The 17,683-nt window shown below is 59.1% G+C and overlaps 1 protein-coding gene across 1 annotated transcript in view; it reads left to right on the top strand.

Annotated features, from left to right (window-relative positions):
* Positions 1–10,797: 10,797 nt before the first annotated feature.
* The window catches only part of LMX1B (LIM homeobox transcription factor 1 beta), a 107,398-nt gene continuing 100,512 nt past the window's right edge, over positions 10,798–17,683 (top strand). Inside the window, exons 1-2 of the mRNA XM_054848696.1 lie at positions 10,798–11,401; positions 11,721–11,907. Of these exons, the coding sequence (XP_054704671.1) occupies positions 11,263–11,401; positions 11,721–11,907 (326 nt within the window). The 5' untranslated portion in view covers positions 10,798–11,262. The remainder of the gene's footprint in view (positions 11,402–11,720; positions 11,908–17,683) is intronic.

Genomic DNA, 17,683 nt, shown 5'->3' with positions numbered 1-17,683 from the left:
ATGGAGCCGGAGATATTTGAAAGTAACAGCAGTTGCTTCAGCGAGCAGTGGCTGCTGTGGCCACAGAGATGCTTCAGGGTTTCACAACAAAATGTTAACGTTGTGCAACATTTCTCCATTTTCTTTGGCGAATTGAGCTTGAAAATTCAAAGTCTTACAGGCTTCGCAGCTGTCTTTTCCCATTTTAACAGCATCATTTTAATATCATATTAATGATTTATATTAATATATCTATTTTAATATCATCTTTTACTAATTAACCATATTTTTTCTTAGCATCTTTGATTGCAACTCCTTCTTCCCACACAAAGGCAGGGAAAAGAATCTCTAGCATAAAAGGTGTCAGAAACAAAATTTTAAAAACACTGCACACTGTCCAGTGTATCATGATAGCTTGAAATCAACTAATTGAGGTTTCATGCTTTCCTTGTGTTCTGCTGTGAAATTCCTCCATGTGATAAAGGGAGTCTAAATATGTATGACCCCTAATCCTATCACTTCACCAACTTTCACAGCTGAGGAAAACAGGACGTGAGAGCCCCTTTAACGTGCTGTATTGGCCTCCTGAGTAATCTTATAACCTGTCATATAAAAAACCGGTATAACAACACATCAACATACGCGGTCTTCCCCCACTTTTATGAGCAATGGGTTTATTCCTTGACACTAGTAAAAATTAAGACCCAGGCGCTCGTGTGCTGTTGGTATTTAAGAATCTGAGCCTAGGTGTCTGTCCCCGCAGATCCCGGCTCCGCAGCCGGTGAGAGGCTGCGCCTGGTGCCGCGGGCAGGGGCGGTCCGTGGGGTCCGCGGGGGCTGCGGGGTCCGCACCGCCGGCCCGGGGCTGTTCGGGCCGGGAACCTCCGCTGGGCAAACGCGCAGAGCCCGCACAGGGAGCGAGCGGGGAGGGGAGGCCGGCTCTCCCTGGCCTGGCCTCGCCTTCTTTCTTTTTTTTCCTTTAAGGCTGCCGTGTTCAGCGCAGCTCTGAGCCAGGCTGAAACGCCGAGCGGTGCCGGGGGTCCTGAGCGGGGGCTTTTAAAGGTGCAGTGCTCGCCTACGGCTGTGGAGCTCTGGTGTAACAACGCGGTCACTCTACCCGTACTGTTGCAGCCAAAATCAGAAATGTAAATGCATTAATCGATTAGTTTATATGACGAGCTTCTTGGGGTTGTGAATGGGTTTGGGTTTTTTTTCGTTGTTTTGTTTTTTTGTTTTTTTAAATCGGACTTAATGCTACTGGTTGAAGAAGAGTTTAACTCTCGCTCTGTGTGGACAAGTGACGGAACAAATCAGAATTTATGCTATGAAACTCGCTGCTTCAAAAGTATAAGATCATCATCTGGGGGTGGGGGATGACACGCTGTCCCCCAAACTTTCAGGTGACCGAGACTGCAACCAAATGCGTTCACGTCTGCAGGGATCCCATTGAAAATCAGGCTTGGAAGTTCTCCATCCACTGTTCCAGTTATCTGCTTTTTAGTCCCTTTTCACCCAGCTTGAAACGGTGCTCCAAATCTGTGGTAAATGTGACCGTTTCGGTACACGTTTATCGGATAACTTGACTGTTCTTGGGGAACACCTTTCCCCGTGTATTACGCAAATATTCAACTTCAGAAATACCCAGGGAATCTCTACGGGAAAAGCAAAACCGAGGCTTGGGCTAGAAGCGGGCGAGTCAGCTCCATCGCCTTCTGACTGTTCCCCCCCGTTTTCCTCATGCTGCAAAACACCGAAACGTGTGATAGAGGCAAAATCGGGCAGAGCGAAAATGCTGCAGATCCCTCATTCTGACCAAAAAAAAAAAAAAAAAAAAAAAAAAAGCTAAAATAACTAGAGGAGCAAATCTGTAGTGCGGGAAGGAGTGTCAAATTGGCTCATCTATCATTGTCTAAATGAGGCTGAGGGTGAAAGTGTTTATTGTTCGTGATAACCTTTGAGCCCCGGGTTTAGAGGATTTCTTTTAGGAAAACACCTTTAGGAGGGATTCCTCTTCAATCCGATGCCACAGCTGAGTTTATATAAACTTACATTCCGAAATAACTAGAAATAGTAAGCTTTGTATTTATTGATAACGGGAGAAAAAATATCCGTGCTCGTCCGTGCCTGCCGGTGTCCCGGAACGGGACAGGGTTGCAGGCAGAGCGGGCAGCTGAGGGGACACGGCGAGGGCAGCCGGTGCCAGCCGAGCGCAGCCCCGGTGCTGGGCGATCGGAGCCCTCGCGTCTCTGAGACCTCCAAGGTCTCGTCTTGCCAGCACCCAGCGTGTCAGATAAAAACGCAGGCATGCAAGAGAAAGAAAGAGGACAAGAAAATGCTCCCAGAAGAGCCTGCAGCTTCGTGTGCATCTTCAGAGTGATCAGTTGGCATCAGGTGAGAACATGTCATGCTGGAGAATTACATCACGCAACCACTCTGCATGACAAGCTGCCAGGCATGTGTGTCACGGAGCTGGGAAGCAGAAGCCTGTAAGCAAGATGGATCGAGAGCGGGGAGAGGCAGGAGCAGCTCCGCAGGGCTGGGGTCTCTCGGCGGAGCAGGGTCCTCCCCGCCCAGGTTCTCCTGCCTTTGGATATTCTCAGGGTTTGTTGAGCGTTATTCCGCTCTCTGTGCAGCACGCACGCTTCAGCGTTTTGCTTCCCTCTTCTTGTACCGCGTGTGCTTAGAGTCCCGAAGCAAATATTTCCACCCCTGCATTCCTTAATGACAGTGCAATAATCAGTAATACAAACCAGAAAGGAGCTCTCCGCTCCGCTCTTCAAGGGAGTGCTCAGACCGGCGAGGTTAGCAGCACTATTTATTTGCACGGCTTCTGATATTTCCCCGTTTTACGTGATCGTTTTCTATTTACAAAGGCAGTTCAGCAGAGCCACAGCAGAAAAGCCCAATCAGATAATGTAACACAATTACCTACCGACTGCATTTTCTGCTAACTATTAATATCTTTACATAAAAAGCGATACCGTCTTGTAGGCAAAGCCCTCTCCTCTTTCTCTCCAAACTCTTTGTTTTTAATTTCTCCCTTCAAGAAGCACCGGGCAGAGCAGCCGCGCCGGGGGGGAGCGGGACTCGGTCCATCCCGGCACCGCACCGGGGACGGACTCTAACCACCGGCGGCCCGCTGGGCCCGGGGCTCTGGGGGCTGCAGAGCAGTCCTGTCCGGGTACAGGGCTCTGCGCCGGCGTCCCCCCGCCCGCCGGACGTCTCGGGAGTGGGCGCTCCTCCAGGACGGGACCAGACAGGGCCCGGGCTCCCGCGGGAAGGGATGTCCCGGGAGGGGTGGAACGCGAAGGGACCGGCCGGGTCTCCCCGGGACGGCAGGACAGGGGAGCGGGGGCAGCGCCCATCCGGAGGACCCTGCCCCGGTGGAGGCTCCCGGCCGAAACCTGCCCGCGGGCAGCGCGGCGCTGCGCGGGCGCGCAAAGGGCGCGCCGGCGGACTGGTGTCTGCGCGGCCCCGGGGCAGGGCCGGCTGCTTTCCACGGGCCGGGCCGCGGCCCCACCTGGCCCACGCACCTGTACCGGCCCCACGCGGGGCTCTGGGCGATCGGGGCCGTTCTGGGAGGCGAGAAGCATCCTGCGGCGGCGGGCTCGGCGGGCCCGGCCCCGGCTGCCGCGCTGTCCCCGCGGCCCCGGCGGAGAGCTGGGCGCAGAGCGGGCTCAGCCGCGAGAGGCGCGGAAGGGCCGCGGGCACAGGCGGGGCTCCCTCCGCGCAGCCTGGGAGCGCGGGGTGCGCGGAACCGCGGGCGGCCGATGGAGCCGGTTTCGATGGGGCCCGGCGCCGTCTTGCCCGCGCTCCGCCGGAGGAGGAAGGATTGCGGCTCGGAACGGCACGGCGGAGGGAAATGTTAGTCGTAGCCGAGAGGTTGCGCAGCCCCCGGAGGAAACGATTTGTCGTTGTTGGAATTTTCGGGTTTGTTTTTTTTTTTCTCCTGAAAATCGAGTTTTATTTAGATTCCTCGATTAAACGTATGGAAATGATCCTGCAGCGCGTCGGAAAAGCAGAGGAGCGGCCCTCCTCCGACGGGCACCCGCTCCCCGCCCGGCGAGCAGCCGCGCCGCCCTCGGCAGCCGTACAGCCTCTCTCGCGGCCGCCCCGGCCCGACTGTCCCCAGCGCCGCTCGGCACGGGCAGCCCGCCCGCTCCGGCAGCCAGGGATGCTGCTCGGGGTGCGGCGGGATCCGCGGTCCCCGTCGGCTGCCCCCGCGGGTGCCGGGATCCTGCCGGGATCCTGCCGGGCGGCCTGGCGCGGCCGTCCACACCGGCGGAACGGGCTCCCGGTGCGGTTCCCGGCGCCGCTCCGCAGCTCCGCCCGCCCGGCGGCAGTGCCGGCGCAGAGCGCTCGCCGTGCCCGTGGGGCCGGGCCGGGCCGCTACCGCCGATCGCTCCTTCCCGGCTGACGAGGAGCGAGGGGCGAGGGCCGGGCCCGGCCCCGCGGTCAGCGCTGGCCCGGTGCCCCTGCCCTGGCCGCCCCACGCACCTGCCAGTTGGCGGGAGAAAAAGCGGAAGGTTCGGGCTCGCCTCGTCCCTTCCCGTCCCTCCGACGCACCGCCCCGTGCACGCCTGTGCGGGAGAGGCGGCTCGCCGAAGCGGGTCTCCGCGGGCAGGGACAGCCCTCGGGACAAGCAGCGCCTGCCGCTCCTGTCCCGGCTAGCTGCGGGTCCCGGCCTCCGCCAGCGTCCCCGGGGCACCTGCCGTGTCGCGGCGCGGGGGAGGCCACCGACCCGGGCACGGCCTCCTCCGCGCCGGCTCAGCCCGCTCCCGGTGGGGCCCCGCCAGCGCTGCGGAACCCCGGGGACGCGGCGGGGGCCCCGAGGGACCGGCCGAGGGCGCGGGCGCTTCGGGCCCGGCCGGGCAGGACGGGTGGGGAGCGCCGCCGCCCCCTCCCGCTGCCGGCCGGCGGGCCCGGTGCGGCAGCCGGTGCGGCGGCCCCGCAGATGAAAGGCTGCGCTCACAGGCGCGCCCCGCGCCGGCAGGTCCCGTCCCCGTTCTCCCCCCCGTCCCCCCCGTCCCCCCCCCCGCGGGTGCACATGTCAGAGTTCACAGACCTGGCTGCTGCCTTTACAACACTGAGCTGTAAAAGAGCGGATATTAAACCCGTATAATGGATCCAACTCCAAGGAGAGGTTAAATTTCCCAGTGAAACGAAGGTATTTGCCCTGAACTGGGAGAAGACCCCCCCCCCCCCCCCCCAGGCTGGGAAACCCGCGGAGCCGTCAGAGCCTGGCGGTAAACTCTGCCCCCAGCCCTGCACCTGGCACCGGCCGCCGCGGGGACACATGTGCGCGCCACGCCGCTGCCAGCCGGGGGCTCGGCCTGCCCCGGCCGCCCCGTCGGGTCCCTGCCCGCGCCTGGCGCGCAGGGAGCCCCGGGAGGGCGAGCCGGTTCGGTAGGGGAGACGAGCTGGTCGGGACCGAGAGCGCTTCGGTTCGGTCCGAACTGGACCGGGAGGCGGGAGACCCGCCTCTGGCGTCCGCCACTGCTGCCCCTGGGCCGCGGCCGCCTGCCCGAGGCCGCTGGGCCGGGCGCGATGGCCGCTCCGCAGCGCGGCTGGTGCCGGGCCGAGTCGGGCCGTGCGGCTCAGAGCAGGAGGTCGGGGCGGGGGCACCCGCGTCTGCCCTCGGCCCGGACGGGGGACGGGGCTGCGCCGGTAACACGGGCCGTGCCCGGACGCGGGGCCGGGGGAGGTGGGTGGAGGAGGGCCGGAGCGCCTAGGGCTGCGCCGGGCGACCCGGCAGCGGGGACGGGGCTCCCGGTGCGCGCCGCCAGCGCAGCCCTCTCCGCGGGCGCGGCCCTTGCGCGTCGTGCCCGGCGCCGGGCGAGCCGCTGGCCCGCGGCGAGAGGGAGGAGAGCGCGGAGCCGCCTCTGTCGCCGCAGGACGGACCGGGCGGCGGAGCGGCACCGCTCCGGGGCAGCGCGGCCCCGACGGGGCCCTGGTGCCGAGGCCCGTCCCGCGGCTCCCTCGGCCCTCTGGCCGGTGAGGGGTCCCAGACCTCCAGTCCCCGAGGCCGCACGGCCAGGCGCTCCGCCGGCGGAGGGGGACGCGGAGCCCAAGTCTGTCTGCTGCGCTGCCCTCAAAAATCCACTTAGGAAAGATGAAGGCGCATGCAAATGTGTGGCGCCTCCTTGCTTGTGCCTTTAATCATGGTAAATTGACTCTAGTTCCTCCAGGCCCCCCGAAAATGCACACAGCGCGCACCGCACCACAGCAGAGCTGGAACTCCCAGCGCGCCGCGCACTCGCACACGCACCCGCCGCCTTCCCCGGGGCTTTCTGGCGCTGCTCGGAGCGGCTCCGGCACTCCGTGTGATCCAGCTTTCTCAGCAATTTTCCTACCCAAAAGCTGCCGTGAAGGGAACAGCGCGCAGAGATAGCATCAGGCTGCCTATATCAAAGAGACCCTGCTTAATTAAAATACCGGCTCGGTGTTCGCCGCCTTCCACGCGGCGCGGCCTCCGACCGCGGTCTGCCGGCCCGCTCCCCCCGGGACAGCGCGGGGGTTCCCCGGCTCCCGGGGCGGGGGTCGGGCCCTTTGAAGGGCCGCGCCGGCACCGAACGCGGCGAGCCCGGAGCGCAGACCCCGCCGGCTCCAGCCCACCCACCCACCGGCCGCGCCGAGCCGAGCCCCACGGCGGTGTCGCTGCGGTGCGGTCGGCCCCGGCCCCTGGCGCGGCCCGGTCACCCGCTCCATGAGGCTGCCGGGCGAGCAGGGACCCTCCCCGGGGCTGGGGCCGGGGCGCTGCCGGTCCGGCGGACAAGCTGGTCCCCGGGGGGCGGCTGCGAGACGCGGGGAAGCTCCGCGTGGTTCACGGCAAGCGTTTGTTTGCGCCACTGAGCAACAGCCCGATAATTTATTGTTATTGTTATTAGTAACTACACTTTGCAGCTCGCTTACATTTATCCTTCGGAGGGAGGGAGAGCGGGCTGAATCAGTCATCGCCGAGCGCACCCGGCGGCGGCTCTTCCCGTGCTGGGGGCCGCTCCGCCGAGGCTCCCGGTCCGGCAGGGCCGGGCGGTGTGACTGCCCCGCAGCTAGGCACTGCAGCGGGGGCGGCCCGGGGCCGGGGGCCGTCGGCGGGAAAGCACTGCGCGGCGGGCGCCGGCGGAGGCGGCTGCAGAGCCGTTCTGAGGAGCGCCCGGTACACGGAGGGGAGATACGCATGTCGCCGGCAGCGAGGCCGCCCGCGGGGCGCCCGCTGGTCTCCCTCCCGGTGGCTGCACCCGCCAAGCTCGGCCCCTGTGCGCGGTGCAGTCGGGCTGGTGCCCCCGCGCTCCCCGAGCGCCGCCCGCCGCGGGCAGGTTCCCGGGCAGCGATGCTTCGTGCGTCGGTCGCCGGCGGGCGGGGAAGGCCGGGGTTCCGCGGGGCAGCGAGGCGCAGAGTCCAGCTGTGGGTGGAGAAAAACAGGACAAAGTGAGCTGGTGCCCCCGTGGCTGCCCCGCGGGGCTCCCCCCCGCGCCCCGCCGCCGGGGCGCCGCAGACGGAGCCGGGGGCCGGCGGCCGCGCACGGCGAGGCGGGAGGCCGGTCCGCCCCGTCTAGGGGCGGGCAGCGCCGCCGGCTCCACGCGGGGCAGCACCCGGGACGGACGGCTCCGCTCCCGCCCGCCCTGAGCCGCGGCACCGGCCCCGGGCCGCCCGGCCCCGCGAGCGCTGCTCGCCCCGGCTGACCCCGGCCCGCTCCCGGCCCCGCTCCCGGCCCCGCTCCCGGCCCCGCTCCCGGCCCCGCTCCCGGCCCCGCTCCCGGCCCGGCCCCGCCGCGCCCGCGGGAGCCCCGGCCGTGCCGCCGCGCGCCGGCAGGGGGCAGGCTGCGCCCGAGGCCCCGCCGCACCGGGCAGCCGGGCCGGGCCGGGCCGGGCCGGACCCAGCTGAGCCGAGCCGGGCCGGGCCGGGCCGTGCGCGCTGCGCGGTCACCGCCTCCCTCGGCCGAGGTGCATCCCCGCGCCCGCGGATCCGGCAGCGCACCCCGCGGGGCTGCTCTTACTGCACGGCTGCACCGCGCGCCCTGCACCGGCGCAGCAAACACCGCACCCCGCGGGGTGCGGGCACGGCGCCCAGGGCAGCAACCCCGGCACCCCGCGGGGACGCGCCCGCCGCGGCCGGTGGAGCGGCCGGTATACGTCGGTATCGTATACCAGCGGCCGATATACGTCGGTATCGCGGGGCGCCCGCACGGCGCCCGGCGGGGCTGCCCGCATGCAGGCAGCGGGGAGTGCACGCGCGCGGGCAGAAACGGGGCTGCACACGCATGCAGGCAGCCAGGATACACAGATATCCACGCACCCCGACCGGGGCCAGCATGCTTACGCAGAGAAAGCGGGGAGTTCCTCTATTCTCGCTGTCGAGCAGCCCGGGGCCCCCGGCTGTCCCGAGCAGGCACACGCGCGATCACCGAGCAAGGCGGTTCTGTCACGCACACATCTGCAGACCCACGGAGGAGGGAAGTCTCGCCGCGCACCCTCAGCTAAGCCCCCGCAGCGCTCCCCGGAGCGCCTGGCACACGCGTGCGTGTGCACCGGGCAGGACAGACGGACGAGGAAACGGGACCGGGGCGCCTCGTCCGAACGGAGCGGCACTGCCGCCCGCAGCGGGAGGGTTTGTGCGAGCACACAGCCCGGCTGCAGCGGCCGCGGAGGCTCCTCAGGCGGGCTCTGCCCTCTGTTATTTATTCCGGTGCTTCATTCTTCCCTGCCTTGTTTAGGAAATGCAGAATTGTGACTGGCTGCATTTCTTGCTCGACTCTCAAAATTAAAACAAAACACCTCAAAACAAAAAGATTTGTCTTGCAAATAAATAGAGAATTAGAACCAAGCCACGGGGAGGTGGGGTTGCGTTAGTCTTGGTTTGGTTTTATTTCTGTGATGGTTTTGCGCGTGGGTGTTTTAATTGTATTTTGTTTTTCGTTAAAAGCACTATATAAACCGAGTATAACACCTCATCGAATTGTTCTCGGGGTAAGAGGCAGGGATAATAATTACCCGGTGCAGTGTTCGTACACACACATGGCAAGAAGCAACAAATCTTTGGTGTGATATTTGTGAGTAAAAGCCCACGAACAAAGATTGAATTATTGCTGCGGGTGTGAGTTTGGGAGGGTTCCCGCTCCGATCTCAACTGTCCCGCTGTAGAGCGTTGCTTTTTTTTCTTTTTGTTTTTCCTTTCTTTTTTTTTTTCTTATTTTTTAAATGAGAAGTTACGAAAACTACTGCGGAAAGAGCGGCTCTAATTTTGCTCGCAATTGTAGAAGATAATTTGACGGAAGCCCTGTGTGATGAAGAACACTGAATCCATCCTTACGCGAAAGTAGGAAGGAACATAAAAAATTAATGTAAACGAGAAGCTTTTTCTCCACTGATTGAACTCTGAAATCTAAGCAGCTTTTATCTTGATCTCAGAATTAAATAATCATATAATATTTTTTCAGCATTAGCTACAAAGGTTTTCAGATTTGTACTGTCCAGAACAAAAACCAAATAAGCTCTATTACTGAAAACCCTTTCCAAAATATTTAACTAAAACATAATCACAAATTTCTTTCGAGATGTTTCTGCACGAAAACGGCGTAAAAAGGCGGCTTTATCTTAAGACCCAGAAAAAGAAGCATTAAGTAATTCAAGTTAACACTTGTCCTGCTTATTAAATATCAATATTTTGGGAGCATTACAAAATAAACTCCCTTCCTTCGGCAGGGTCACGGCATACCATGGGTCACATTAAGAAACTCCGCACGGAATCCTTTCCGGATTTTTATTTCCTCAGATTTAGATTTTTAACGGTATCGGCAGAAAAACAAAAACGAAAGGAAAGCCCGAGACGCGGGATTTCAGGCGCTCTCCCTCTAGCACGGGGAGATCGGTGGGTATCGCTTTTCTCATTTTGTTTGGTTTCCTAAGACGGAATAAAAGAGCGCAGTGTGTTCAAACACGGCTGTGTCTGCACGCGCACGTTGTGTGCAAATACACGCACTGCACACACGAACGGAGCCTCCTCTACGCGTTCGAACGCTGGAGCGATTAAGCGCGCTAAAGCGCAGCACGCCCGGGGCTCCGAGGCACTCGCGGGAAGCGCTATTTAGGAAGCGGGCGCGGGGCCGCCGCCGATCGGTCCCGGGCCGCCGCCGCGGAAGGGTCCCGCAGCCCTCGGGCCGCCGTTCAGCCGCTCCCCCAGGGCCGCCGACCCCGCGACCGGCCGGGGCCGCGGCCCGCCAAGCGCCGCCGGGCCCTCCCGCGGGCAGCCCCGCCGCGACGGTGCGGAGCCGCCCGGCAGCGAAGGGCGGGCGCGGCGCGACCCCCGCGCCCCGTCCCGCGTCCCCGCCGGGGCCGGCCGCGCCGCCGACAGCCCGCGGGACGGACCCGCGTCCCCCGCCGGCGTCGGCTGCCCCGAGGGACGGTCCCGCCGCCACCTGCCCGCGGCCCGGCGGGGGACGCGCGCTGCTACCTACCCCGGGCAGGGCAGGAGCCAGGAGCCGCCGTCGGGCCGGGAGCGGAGCGGCCGGGGCCCCGCTCCGCCGCGATCCTCGGCGGCCGCGCTCGCTCTACCCCCCGGCCCCGGCCCGCAGGGGCGCGCCCCGCGCCCGCGCTGCCCGCGCCCGCTTTGCCGCTCGGCCGCGCCGGCCGCCCCGGGGTTGCGCGGAGCCCGCCCGCCCTGCGCCTCGGGCGCCGCCGCGCTTCGGGGGCCGCGGGGGCCCGGCGGGGCCAGGGCACTATTTGACGTCGAGGAGACGGATCACCGCGGCGCAGCGATACGGCGCGCACCAATGGAGTTCAAATGTCAGCAAGTTTGAGGAGGGGTGAGGCGCCGGGGGGTGTGTTCCTCCGCCGCGGCCCCTGCTCTAAACGGCGCGGCTCCTCGGGACGCCGCATGGCACATGGGCTGCGGAGCGCCGGGGAAGCCCCGCCGCCCCGCCCGGCCCCGCCGCTCCGCCCGGCCCGGCCCCGGGAGGGCCCTCCGCGGAGGGCGTGGGGCTCCGGCGCTGCCGGCGAGCAGGTGACACCGCGGGCTGCCCTGCGCCGTGTGCGCGGCATGTGCGCGCCCGTGTAGCGCGGGCTGCCCCCATGGGCAGCGGCGCCGGCTCTTTCCTCTGCCCCCCGTCTCTGGAAGTCCGGGCAGGAAACGCTCCTCATGTCTCCCAGATAAAAATAAAAGCGACTCCCTCCTCCCGGCCGCAGAGTGTCCCCGAGCTCGGCCAGACGCGGGGCTGAGCCGGCCCCGCCGCCCGGCAGCGCCTCTCCCCCGCCGCCCCGGAGCGCCGGGCAGCGCCGCCGCCCGCCCTATGGATATCGCAACAGGTCCCGAGTCCTTGGAAAGGTGTTTTACGCGGGGCCAGTCGGACTGCTCAAAGATGCTGGACGGTATTAAAATGGAAGACCACCCTCTGCGCTCGGGTCCGGCGACGTTAGGAGTGCTGCTGGGTGAGTTGCTGCTCGCTTCTCGGCTGCGCCAAAAGCGACCCCCGTGCTCCGCTCGGTGCCCGGGGCTGCGCTCCGGCGGGGCCCGGCCGGGCTGCTGCGGGCTGCGGCCGCCTCGCCCCGGGCTGCCGGCGGGCGCGGAACTTTCTCACCGACGTTTGCGGGGCGCGGGCTCGGCGGCGGCCGTCAAGCTCGATGACGCCGAGCCGCGGGGCCGGCCGGGCTGCGCTGCGCCGCGGCCGGGGGAACGGGGCCGGGGTCGGGTCGGGTCGGGGGAGCGGGGCCGGGGCAGGCGCTTCACGCCGCTGTCTGCCGTTCGCAGGGTCGGACTGCCAGCACCAGGCCGTGTGCGAGGGCTGCCAGCGGCCCATCTCGGACCGGTTTCTGATGCGGGTGAACGAGTCCTCCTGGCACGAGGAGTGCCTGCAGTGCGCGGCGTGTCAGCAAGCCCTCACCACCAGCTGCTACTTCCGGGACCGAAAGCTCTACTGCAAGCAGGACTACCAACAGTAAGGGCGCGCCGCGGCCGGCGGGGCTCGGCGGGGCCCGGCGCGGTGCCGCCGCCGGCGGGGGAGCCCTGGCGGGGCTGCCCGGCCCGGCCCGGCGGCGCGCTGCGGGCTCGGAGCGTGTTTCCGAGCGGGCCGCCGCCCGGACCCTGGCGGAGCGGTGAAACGCCAAGCCCGGGCCCGCAGCTGCGCGGGTTGGCGGCCCCGGAGAGCGGGGACCCCGGCGGCGAGCAGGAGACGGGCGGCAGCGGGCGGGACTGGAGAAACTTTGAGCCGCAGCGCCCGTCCCAAGCAGGGAGCTGCCCCCCGCCCCCCCCCCCCGCCCCGGGCTCTGCAGCCCTCGGACCCGCCGCGGTCCGGGACCCTGCGGCGCGCCCGTCGGAGTGGGGCGGCGGCGGGGCGGCCCGTTTCGGCTCGGCTCGGCCCGGCCCGGCTCTGTCCCGCTCGGCCCGGCCCGGCCCGCCGCGACTGTCGCGGCCCGGGCAGCGCAGGCAGCGCCGCGCTCCGAGCCGCCCTGCGGGGCTCTTCTGCCCGGGGCCAGCCCCGTCCCGCAGCCCCGCGGAGCGGGGCGGCCGATGCGGGATGCTCGGCGGCGGGGCCGGGGCGCCCGAGCGGGGCTCGGCGGGGCCGTCGGTGCGCTCCTGCAGGCCAGCCCGGCGGAGCGAGCCCGGGCGCGGGGCCGCCGCCGTCCCGCCGAGCCGCTGCCGGGCGCGGAGGGGGCGCGGGCGGCCGCGGCGGTGCCCGCGGGGCCCAGCCGCAGGGACTGGCGCCGGCCGTGCCTCCGCGGCCGGCCGCGGCAGGAGGAACCCGGCGCTGGCTCCGTCCCTCCCGGCCCGGGCGCTGCCCGCGCTTTATTTCGCTTAGGCTTTATCCCCAAATGTCAGGCTTTGTCGGGAGGCGGCCCCCCGCCGCGCCGCGTCCCTGCGCGGAGACAGAGCCCCTGCCCCGCGCCGTGTTTGTCCTCCCCTGCAGAAGCCCACTTCATGCTTGTCACCGAAATTGAGGATCCTTTTTGTGCCGGGAGGGGGGCGAACATGGGCACTTCAATCACTAGGACATAATATGGCTCTGCTAGAAGTCTGGCAACAAACAAAGAACAACAACTATTGGTTTGCATCAACTTTTGTCAGGCATTCAGCAGGCTTCCAGAAAGGCCTGAAGTGGCTTAGTGGCAACAATGTGCATTTCATAGCTACAGCATGAAAATCCATCTCCATGGAAACTGGTAGTAAATGCTAACATGACATGCTGAGTATAAATATTGTTAGGGTCATAACTCTTGTATAAATGGCCCAGATAAATGTCCCCCTGTTTAGGAATTACAACAAAACGTGTTATTTCATACTGCAGCCCTCACCAGCACGCTACCAGAGAGTCTGCCACGGGCCCGGGCGCTTCACATGAAAATAACCCGGAGCTTGCCTCCGCTGGGCCGCCGTGATCCTGCCCTCACGGGGGCCGGGGCTTCAGCATTATCTCTATTTTCTCATACCCCTCTGTAGGGAGCACATCCACGGACTTTGTCTTTTACTTCTGCACAAAATAAAACACCTTGTGGTAGCTATAGTTGTAGATCAGTTAAAGTTCTGCCTCTGTAGGTAATCCTACCTTAGATATTTTTTGTTAATTAGGCAAGAACTTGGAATAGTCTTTAGGCTACCTAAAAAAGCATTGTTTGGCAATGTAAATATTTACGTTAATTACAAACAAATGTACCTTCTAAGTCCCATCTTTAGTTTCTGTAAAATAAAGGATCACGCTTTGCGACTTAAAAAGCAAGATCGTAGGCTATTGCTTTGTAAAAACAAAAATACTTTTCTGACTGAAAATAGAAATGTCACAGCTTCAGAACTTTCCGTATTATCAAAGGTGTCCAATTGTATAGGGGGGAAATGGGGTAACCAGGCTGACGAGCAATAAAAAGATATCAACATGTTAGCCTTTGTTGAATCCCAGCACCTAGTGTGACATTACATGGTAACCTGCTGTGTGTGCCCCTGAGGACTGACAGCAGCAGCAGCTCATGGAAAGGGGAGGGGAGACACGGTAAATCAAAATTTGTTTTCTCTGAAATTTTATTAGCCTGAAAGAGCAAACATGTGAAACTACGCTGACCTTGTTTGTGTGCTTTCCCTGTCTGCTGCCTTTTAGACTCGGAGAAATATTCTTTTATGATGGCTAAAGGATAAAAATAGCTATTCATACATGCAAGCGGTTCTCATGGGCTGTGCAATGCAGATGATCAGTTTTATCAGTAAGAGTGTGGAGGGAGGAGTGAAGCCATGAGCAAGTTGTGCGAGTCATCTCCAGCGTGTTGGTACAGCCATCATCCTGTGCTGTAACATACCGGGATGTAAAATGCCTGTATGCTAAGCGTGCTTTGGAGTAGTGAGGTGGAATGGTATCAGTACAGAGGACGACCAGTATCAGTAAAATCAGATGCTTTTTGTTATCCTGAGTCCTATTTTCTCTGGAGGAAGGGGAAAAAAAAAAAAAAGAGAATAAAGATTACTTAAATATCATGATTACTGAAATTTGCTTTAAATAGATTTTTCTGTACATAGTAATGTAATTTAAAGGTCAGATTTCTCCAGAACTCCCAGGACTATAATCAAGTGCTGTGTGTATATCTTTGGAAAACTGGTGTCTCGTCTTTCTAATGAAAGCAAGCTTCTGATGGGTCAGATATCAGACCTTAAACCTTTCACTGGGTCAGGAATGATTGCTGCCCATCCTTGGATGAGGGCATTTCACATTAGGGGGAAGGGTGAAAACATTTTTCTATTTTTTTTTTTTTTTTAATAAAAATGTTGGCTGTTTGAAGCTACCCCTATGCTTGGAATGTTAGAATAAATCCTGGGGGAGATGGATTAGTGGTCCAAGCACAGTTTGAAGTAGTCAGAGGTGCCCGATAAGTGTAATTTATCACAAAAATATCATCGGTACATCAGTGGGACAAGCTATGCATGTATTTCAGACTCTTTTTACACAGGAGGTTCAACACATTTTTGCACGAGTACATCCTGATCTTTTGATATAATGCGAAGTACTTATTTTGCTAAAATTTAAGATTTTGAGAGTCACAGGTACACATGATTGCAAGGTTTTTAAGGGGAAAAAAATGTACAATGGCACCAGGGAGACTGACTCTCGCAAACCCAAGTCAAACAGAATCTCTTTGATTTTAATGAGAGGTTTGCCAAATTGCAAGATTGTTGCACATTTGGAACCTTACACTTACACTTTTTTTTCTTTAAAAGAAGTTTTCTTTCTGACAAACTGAAACCTTCAGAATGAATATTTATCAAAAATAGAGGGTTTGTGGTAGTTATATTCTGGTTCTTTGCTTAAATGAATTTATTTATTGTACCAGTCATAACTGTGCTTCCTGCTATAAAACATTAGTAATTATAAATATTACATTTCCTTCCCATTTGTATATTTTCATTTTTTTGAGATTGTGCTTTTCTGATCTGTTTTTATCTCACTAGTCAGTGTTTCGTAACAATTTGCCCTAGTTATGGCTGATATTAAAAAAAAATATGCCATGTTTCGGGTTACATATTTCATATGTAAGAAATACATATGATTTCTAGAAAGATCCATATTCCTATTCTAGCTTTGAAAATAAAGGCTGTTAAAGAGGTCATTTATTCAAGGGATAGGATAGCAAACAATCACAGCTGCTATTTCAGAATTTTTCTTTAATGTATTCTAAGTTTTGCTTAGGATGAGAAAGAAATATTTAGATTTTTCTTAGATTCTTCAAGATATGTCAGGCAGTGTTTTAGCATCGTTATTGGATGCTATTAGAGAAGCCTTACTGTATGTTTCTGGTATATCTTTATACTGTTCTTCATCTGTGAGTCCTTTCTTGTCAGTGTCTGGGCTTATGTTTTACGTACAATCAGCGCGGAGCAGCATGTACCTCGCAGGAAGGAAAGAAAACGCTGCGAAGCCTCGGTGCTGTAGGGAAACGTTACCCTCTCCAGATTCTGAAAATTCTTTCACATGAGTATGACTCCGAGGCTGATGTTTCTCAGTTCAGTTGCGTTTTATATTCGAAATAAGACAAAAGCTTTCTATTAGTAAATGTCTCTTATTTTTGTGAATGTTGTTTTTCTTCCAGAGAGAGCGAGCGCATGTCTGTCGTGAGCGCAGGCTGTGGAATGTAGGCAGGATCCGTGGTACAAGAGGTGACTTGAGCTCCCAGATTCTGCTACATGCAGAATGGCTAGTAACTATTTGCTAACAGGAAGATTTTATTTGTTTTCAGGTTTTCTTTTCTTTTCTTTTTTTTTTTAAACTGAGGAGCACCAGACATGTCGTTATGCTCATCAGTGCGATCGTTTATCATGTGAACTCGGCAAAATTGTGTAGAGCAGCGGTGTCCCCTCCGTTTCATTTGCTTCTCGTGTCACCCTGGCACTAGTCCTTGTGCGTGTGTCATTAGGAAATAGCATAAAAACTGATTGAAACTTAGAGATGATGATTAGCCTGAGCACATGCCCAGGACATGGAGTAATGATTAAAGTTATGTCATCCACTAAAAATGCTTTTAAAAGTCACTGAAATACTCTGGCATTTTTACTGAAAATCCAGCCAGCCCTGCACTATTAGACCCATCAGCCCGATTAAAAATTCTCTGTACGATCAGGCTTCCGCAGCACCTCGAAACAATTCCAAAAGCGGGAGTGCTGAGGAAATGTAGCTGTTATTTCTGCCGATGACGTCAGCAGAGTAGCCGCGATCGGGCAGAGCCCCCGCAGGTCCCCCCCGTGTCAGCAGGAATTCATCTCTGCGGCGCGCGGGGGGCTGCGGGGCAGATAATGGCACCGGCGTTGGAGCGGCACCGGCCCGGCAGGGCCAGCCACCAGCCCTGAGCTGGTTAGGAGTTAGGCTGAGGAAATCCGAGCGGGGATCTGGAATGGAACGTGTGCTGAGAATTTGGGGAGACATTTTGGTTTTCTGCTACAATCATGGTAACCTTATTGGACAAAATAATTGCAATGGTAATACGTAATTTGCACTAATCCGTGGTAGAAAATGATAGGGAGGATCTTTTTGCAATGTAGGCAATATGCAATTAAATTAATAAGAGGATAATTTATAATGCTTAACTATTAACCTGAGAAAAAATTGCCAATAAGTATGAAATGCGCTGCAAAAATGTCTTCACTGAAATATACAACAAATGGGAACATTTTGTATTCTGTTTAGAAATCAGGTCTGTTATTTTTTGGCCTAAACTTTTGAACTAGTTCAAAGGCATACATCACCCCTTTTCAGCTATCAATAAGATATCGTGATAAAATAGCTGCAGTATAATGCCTGTTCTTAGACTAATTATGTGATTAGCGTGTTTCAGTTGTAAATACATATCCCTCTTGCTTGCCTCCGTTGTGGAGCAACCCATAAAGCGTGGTACATCTTAAAATGCTTACTACTCTGGTGAACTTGAAAGTTGGGCGCATATTTAGTAACAACTAGAGGCTGCTTAATTTAGCCAGATAGTTGGGAAGAAATATTCAGGAGAAAAAGGAGTATGCTTTTCATAATGCAGCTGTGATTTTTATTTTTCATTCCAGACAAAGTTCAAATTTATACTAAATCTGCTACTTCTTCTTGTAACAGGAATCGATTTCATTTTATTTAATACCTCCTTCTCCTGGAACGAACAGTGCAGCAGATACAGTAAACTATTAGAGGAGAGCTTGAGTTCCCCGCGTACTCGGTGTGCAAGTCAGTGGGAGGTTTCTGTGCACAAGAAAAGGGGACG

The sequence above is a fragment of the Grus americana genome, chromosome 20 (genome assembly GCF_028858705.1).
Source record: "Grus americana isolate bGruAme1 chromosome 20, bGruAme1.mat, whole genome shotgun sequence".
Taxonomy (NCBI): domain Eukaryota; kingdom Metazoa; phylum Chordata; class Aves; order Gruiformes; family Gruidae; genus Grus; species Grus americana.
This window is presented reverse-complemented; position numbering and strand designations above follow the sequence as displayed.